Source organism: Salvelinus sp. IW2-2015, linkage group LG11 (assembly GCF_002910315.2).
Source record: "Salvelinus sp. IW2-2015 linkage group LG11, ASM291031v2, whole genome shotgun sequence".
Lineage (NCBI taxonomy): Eukaryota > Metazoa > Chordata > Actinopteri > Salmoniformes > Salmonidae > Salvelinus > Salvelinus sp. IW2-2015.
In genome coordinates, this window is record NC_036851.1 from 45,875,143 (window position 1) to 45,882,169 (window position 7,027).

Here is a 7,027-nt window from a genome sequence, read left to right on the forward strand (position 1 = left end):
GGCTGTGCTTCTCTTTGTAGTCTCTAATACTTTGCAAGCCCTGTCACATCCGACAAGCATCGGTGCCGGTGGTGCCGGTGTAGTACGATTCAGTCTTTCTCCTGTAATGACGATTTGCCTGTTTGATGGTTCGTCGGAGGGCATAGCGGGATTTCTTATAAGCGTCCGGGTTAGAGTCCCGCTCCTTGAAAGTGGCAGCTCTACCCTTAAACTCTGTGCGGATGTTGCCTTTAATCCATGGCTTCTGGTTGGATGTGTAGTAGTCACTGTGGGGACGACGTCATCGATGTACATATTGATGAAGCCAGTGACTGATTTGGTGTACTCCTCAAAACCATTAGAAGAATCCCGGAACATATTCCAGTCTGTGCTAGCAAAAAAAAGAGGGGTTCCTACAGGTGCAGGAATGCCCCGAATTGCAGGCCGCAATTGTACCCTTCTCGAAAATCTTGTTTATTTTGACCTTCGGCTCCAAAAACTGCTCAAACAGGCCAGTCGATTTGCACTGACGTACTCGAACGTGCGCGTCCTCGCTATTCAGTGACAAAGATGGCGGCCGCCGCCGGATCAGGTAATCTAATTTCCCGTTCACACATATGTGATATTCATTTGAGGAGCTTGTATTTTACGTTTAATTTAATAACTATATTACATTCCGTTATGAAACATTAATCTCAAAGACATTCCACAATTCCCCGAGACATGTTTACTAGATGAATGTGGGTGAGTTAGCTCAGCCAGTATTGCTAGCTACTAACTAGCTAACGTTAGCGCAGTTTGCTCTTCTCCGACTATTTGTAGCTCTCGACCAACTCACTTGGTGCATTTAAAATATTACTTGATTCTGCCATAATTTGTATATAAAATATTGTATTTGTGGTTCTAGTGTGGTTTAGCCATCGTCTGTGTATTCGTCTAACTTACTAGCTAGCCTATTCAACTGCAGCGTCATGTTTCTGCGCAGCTAACGACGCTAACATTACTAGTAACGTTAGCTGGTACCAGTGGCAGCTGAACCGAGACAACTTGCAAATCGAGCTTGGCAGAACTAGTATACATGTTTCGAATAACTGAAATAGCTGGCATCTGTCAAAATGTATTTCTCCAACTGTGTATTAGCGGTTAGTTAAGTGAACGGGGTGCGTATAATTTGTGGAACGTTCCAACAGGAATCTGTTCCAAAAACGTAGTAAAGTACAAAGTTGCCAACAACGCATACAAAGTAGCACGATCAATAAACATAGATAACTAGCTGCCGCATAGGCATCAACTCACCACGTAGCTTATTCTTAATGTTTGTCCATAGGCTACCTGAGATTTTTCGGAATAAACGTGGTGAGTGAAAACCTAATGAAATAGCCCAGGCCCTACCCGGTATCTTATTCGGCCGCTATACAACTTTGGATGCGTTGTTTGTTGGAAACCTTGTTATTTACTTCGTTTTTGGAACAGATTCATGTTGGAACGTTCAACAAATTATACCCACCCAGTAAAATGAAAAGTAATGAGAACTAGCTAGTTATCTATTATAGATAAGAGTAGATTTACATTGTTAACTAGGTAGCCCCGCACCTCTCTGATTCAGAGGGGTTGGGTAAAATGCGGAAGATGCATTCAGTTGCACAACTGACTAGGTATCCCCCTTTCCTTTTCGATACCTAACTAGCAAGTGCACTTTGGCCATCAACTACACACCCACAACTTGAGAAAGTGATGGCTATGGTAATTGCATGTGTCAGATTCAGTGGTGCGTGAATAACATAGGATAGCTAGTTACTTGGTTCCTACTAATTGTATTTGATTAGCTAACATACAATTAGCTGAGGAGGGTTGTGTTAAATGAATCACTATCAAAATTCATAGAATTAGGCCTAGCTACATGTTTGCCTAACATTTTGATGAAAGGAATGGAACAATCTAACAGAGTACTGTCATCCGGTTTTTACCTTTCATGTCTTCCTGTATAAACCGTATTACAATGAACAGTATTTTCAACCTTGCTCCACACTTTGCATTTTTAATGAACAATTCAACAGAACCCATTGAGTCACCTTTGCACCCTGGTCTGTGTGCAGAGCAGTGAATTTTCAGTTTACATTGTACTAACTACTAGATATGTGTGGTTGAAAAATGTCTGCTTTGAACCTTGTATTTTTTTTTAAAGTCATCAAAGTTCCCCGTAACTTCCGGCTACTGGAGGAGCTGGAAGAGGGCCAGAAGGGTGTTGGAGACGGGACAGTGAGCTGGGGACTGGAGGACGACGAGGACATAATGCTGACTCGCTGGACAGGCATGATCATAGGGCCTCCCAGGGTAATGGAAAACCAATGACGCACACACACACAAGCCATAAGGCCTCTCAGGGTGACAGACCAAACACCGTCACGCCACAGAAATCCTTGCTTTCTCAGTCCTGGTTTCCTCAATTCTTCTCAAGTGCATTGTATTTCCTTCTCTAAATTATAAGCGTTGAGGAAGTGAGAAAACAAGGACATCGCAAATGGATTTGGCAGCTAATGCTACTTTCTGACACAGCAACTGTCGCTTTCCACATCTATATCCACAGTTGACGATCAATATGGAATCACCTCTATTTTAACACCAATTTGAGGAATGAAAACATATGGAACATTTTGATTTTAGAGGATGAGCTGCTGCGCAATCATAGCCAAGAACACTGCTTCAGCTAAACCATGCTCAAGTAGCAGGTGTGAAATCGCTAGCTAGTTAGTTAGCTGTTTGCACTAATAGCAGCCATCATGGTGTGATGTCCCCCGCCCTGAGACCTAAAGTAGTGTTGCCCTCGCCCAACCAAAACCATGATTTTGTCAGCTATATGAAGTACATGTGTTCTTGTTGATGTTGCTTGTGAGCATGAACAAAGAGGATAAACATAGCATAAATCACCTTTCTCCCAGTGGAGGAACCAATAATTTACAGTGCCTTTGGAAACTATTCAGACCCCTTGACTTTTTTCACATTTTGTTACGTTTACATCCTTATTCTAAAATTGATTAAAAAAATAATTGTTAATCTGCCCACAATACCCCATCATGACAAAGCGAAAATAGGTTTTTAGAAAAAAACAGATACCTTATTTTTAATAAGGATTCAGACCCTAAGCTATGAGACTCGATATTGAGCACAGGTGAATCCTGTTTCTGTTGATCATCCTTGAGATGTTTCTACAACTTGATTGGAGTCCACCTGTGGTGAATTGATTGGACATTTGGAATCACACCAGTCTATATAAGGTCCCACAGTTGACAGTGCATATCCGAGCAAAAACCAAGTCATTAAGTCGAAGGAATTGTTCGTAGAACTCCAAGATAGTATTGTTTCGATGCATAGATCTGGTGGAGGGTACCAAAACATTTCTGCAGCATTGAAGGTCCCCAAGAACACAGTGGCCTCATTCATTCTTAAATGGAAGAAATTTGGAACCACCAAGACTCTTCTTAGAGCTGTCCGCCCGGCCAAACTGAGCAATTTGGGGAGAAGGGCCTTGGTCAGGACAGAGTTCTAGAGTTCCTCTGTGGGGATGGGAGAACCTTCCAGAAGGACAACCATCTCTGCAGCACTCCACCAATCAGGCCTTTATGGTAAAGTGGCCAGACAGAAGCCACTCCTCAGTAAAAGGAACCTGACAGCCAGCTTGGAGTTTGCAAAAAGGCACCTAAAGGACTCCGACCATGAGAAACAAGATTCTCTGGTCTGATGAAACCAAGATTGAAATCTTTGGCCTGAATGCAAAGTGTCACATCTGGAGGAAACCTGGCACCACCACTACGGTGAAGCATGGTGGTGGCAGCATCATGCTGTGGGGGTTGCTGCACAGCTATTGTCTTAAGGGGTTCCATTAAGACCTGACAATAGCTGTGCAGCAACTCTCCCCATCCAACCTGACAGAGCCCAAGAGGATCTGCAGAGATGAATGGTAGAAACTCCCCATATACAGGTGTGCCAGGCTTATAGCATCATACCCTAGAAGACTTGATGCTGTAATCGCTGCCAAAGGAGCTTCAGAGTACTGAGTAAAGGGTCTGAATACTTTTTATTTTTATAAATTAGCTAAAAATTCGAAACCTGTTTTTACTTTGTCATCGGGTGTTGTGTGTTGATTGATGAGGGGGAAAAAGCTATTTACTACATTTTAGAATAAAGCTGTAACGTAACAATGTGAAAAGTCAAGTGGTCTGAATGCTTTCCGAAGGCACTGTGTATCTCTCACTAACACACACCATTGGGAGGGGAGGACCACACCATGAGCGCGACAGCAATATAATTGAAATAGAAAAATTCATATTTTATTTTGACCGCAAAAGGAGTTTTGCAAACAAAGGATGAAACATCCATGAGTCAAAGAACCACACGCGTTCTGTCCCAGATGCACCTCTGTTTTGCAGGCTCCTTTAATTAACAACATAGGCCAATACTAAACTGGAGCCAGCAGTCCAATGATAGGCCTACAACAAGCTTACTCACTGTCATGGCTCACCGCTCATGATTATAACCAAGACAGCTACCCACTACCACGTGACAAATAAACTTTGATTTGACAGCTACCCACTACCATGCAGGCTTTTATCTTGAACCAAAACCTGTTTCAGGACTTAAATCTTGCCTTTCTGATGTCTTTCTTCCAGACAATCTACGAGAACAGGATGTACAGTCTAAAGGTAGAATGTGGACCCAGATATCCTGAGTCTCCCCCTTTTGTCCGATTTGTGACCAAGATCAATCTGAATGGCGTGCACAACTCAAACGGTGTGGTAAGTCTCAGGTCATACATGTCCTATTGTTCGGGTTGGATTCAGCACCTTTTTGTATTTTGGAGTATGTGGCCGGAAGGCCTACAGTTTGCAAAGCACAGCGGATTCATTACCTACAGACGCAGGACTGGTTTTTCAGACCCAGATGAAGTCCTAGACTAAAAAGCACTTGAAACTCTACTGAACATGGGTTTTTGTCCAGGAATCTCCGTTGGTTTGTTTGAGGACACTTTTTTCCTTGTCTGAGCTGAAGGCACCAATGAGCATAAAAATAATAAATTAGCCAAGGTTTGAAACCCAATTTTCTTCTACAGAGGCCATAGCTGTCTTTAGAATACTCATACTACACATACTATTTGTGATGTAAATTGAGTGTAAAGTAAGCTTATTGGTCATAGTATGGATATAGTTAGTATACCAAAAGTTCCCGGATGTCGAACTATATTCACCAAAATACGAAGTATACAAGCAGTGGACACTATTTCCGTGCTCTTAGGGCCCATAATGCAATTCTTCAGAAAATGGGCGTGGCGTCACAACGGTCTCAGATTTTAAGAAAATGCTGGAAAATATTCAGCCGAAGTCCGAGAGCAGATACAAATTCATTGCTTTAACTAATTATGACAAATGTTGAGCAATGTAATAAAGTACTTTTCAAATAAGTTTCCTTACACGTTATGTTGACTGACAATTTGTTAGCTCCTCCATCCTTGCGACCCGCATATCATTACAGCAGTATGTGCCGGTAAATTAGCTAGCTATCTAACATTAGTTGGCTACTAATACATCAAACTTGCCAGTATATTAACTATATGCTATCTAACTACCCAATATTTATTGACTTGATTATTCCCGTCATTCTTAGTTTTGCTAAGTGGTTTAGTCGTGCGTTCTCAATGGACATTCAGGTGCATTCGTAAATTCACTCGTCTGTGCCAGAGCGCAGAATATCTGATGAATTTACGAACACTCAACACCAGTTGAATATGGCCGGTGTCGGTAAACGTTGACAAAAAAGCGTAATTAAATTGTTGCCAGCAACAGTTTGTCACCAAAGCTCTAGATAACATGAAAACAGCCTAAGCAGCTCTGCTAGATTTGAGTAAAATGGTCAGAGTGAGGTATTCTCTCACTTGAGTGTGGAAGTAGCTAGCAAGTTAGCTTGGGTGCTTGACTGCCGTTGTGAGGTCAGAACGCTCGGATCAACCTTACTCCTCGGCCAAAGCGCCAAGTTACGCTGCTTGGCAGAGTGCGCTCTGAACGCTCCGAGAGCGAAACGCTCAGAATTTAAGAACTCTGGCACTCCAGATTGAATTTAATTACACACCTTAAAGTCGTAAAATTTCTAGCTAGTAATTTTTGCTAGCAAGAGGTTGCATAGCAACAGCATCAACTTCCAGTAGACAGGCGAAGCGCTAGTACGTTTAACTGAAAGTATACTGTTCGTTTACAGTATATTAAAATTAGCTGTGTGTATATATCTCTCACTCATTAAGTTTGTAGTATACATTATGTTAAGCTGTATTCGAATACTCATACTATGTCTTTTCCAAGTTGTGTGTGAGTCTCTTACATGGCTGTAACCTCCCCTCAGGTGGACACGCGGGCGGTGGCGGCACTGGCTAAGTGGCAGAACTCGTACAGCATCCGTGTGGTGCTGCAGGAGCTCCGGAGGCTCATGATGTGTAAAGAGAACATGAAGCTCCCCCAGCCGCCCGAAGGCCAGGTCTTCAGCAACTGAGCCCCCTGGCCCTGACAAGCCCTGCTATCCCTACTCTCCCTCACGATCTCCATCAACACACACACACACACACGTAAATCTACACATACAGTACATGCACTCGCACTGATTCAATGCTTCCTCACATCTGCACACTCGCACAACCCCCCCCCCCCCCCACACACACACACACACACACACAGCGTTACGTACCCCTTATTTTTCTGAGACTCTTGAATACTCTGTTCTCACATAAGCTCTCTTTTGCCAGGCCCCTCTCACCTTCTGTCCTAAATGCCATGCTCACTTCCTCTCTCTCTCTCTCATTAGACAGAGATGGTTGCACAGGGACTCCACCACCCCCATCATCTACCCAACTGTGCAGACCAGACATTACGATACAAATTACTGTACATCTTACATATTTTTTTCTTCTTCTTCTTTGTGTTCTACATCCAGATTGTAAAATAACATAAATGATCTTATTGAGTGTACCTATCTTATGTGTGTGCTGGATTCTTCAACCCAAGGGTGG

At 42.8% G+C, this 7,027-nt stretch overlaps 1 protein-coding gene across 1 annotated transcript; it reads left to right on the forward strand.

Annotated features, from left to right (window-relative positions):
• The first annotated feature begins 464 nt into the window (after window positions 1-464).
• Window positions 465-6,680, forward strand: LOC111970474 (ubiquitin-conjugating enzyme E2 variant 1). The gene is made up of 4 exons (XM_023997235.2): window positions 465-571; window positions 2,165-2,313; window positions 4,647-4,772; window positions 6,367-6,680. The coding sequence occupies exons 1-4, from the start codon at window positions 550-552 to the stop codon at window positions 6,511-6,513; spliced, it is 444 nt and encodes a 147-aa protein (XP_023853003.1). The 5' UTR covers window positions 465-549; the 3' UTR covers window positions 6,514-6,680.
• The last annotated feature ends 347 nt before the right edge of the window (window positions 6,681-7,027 follow it).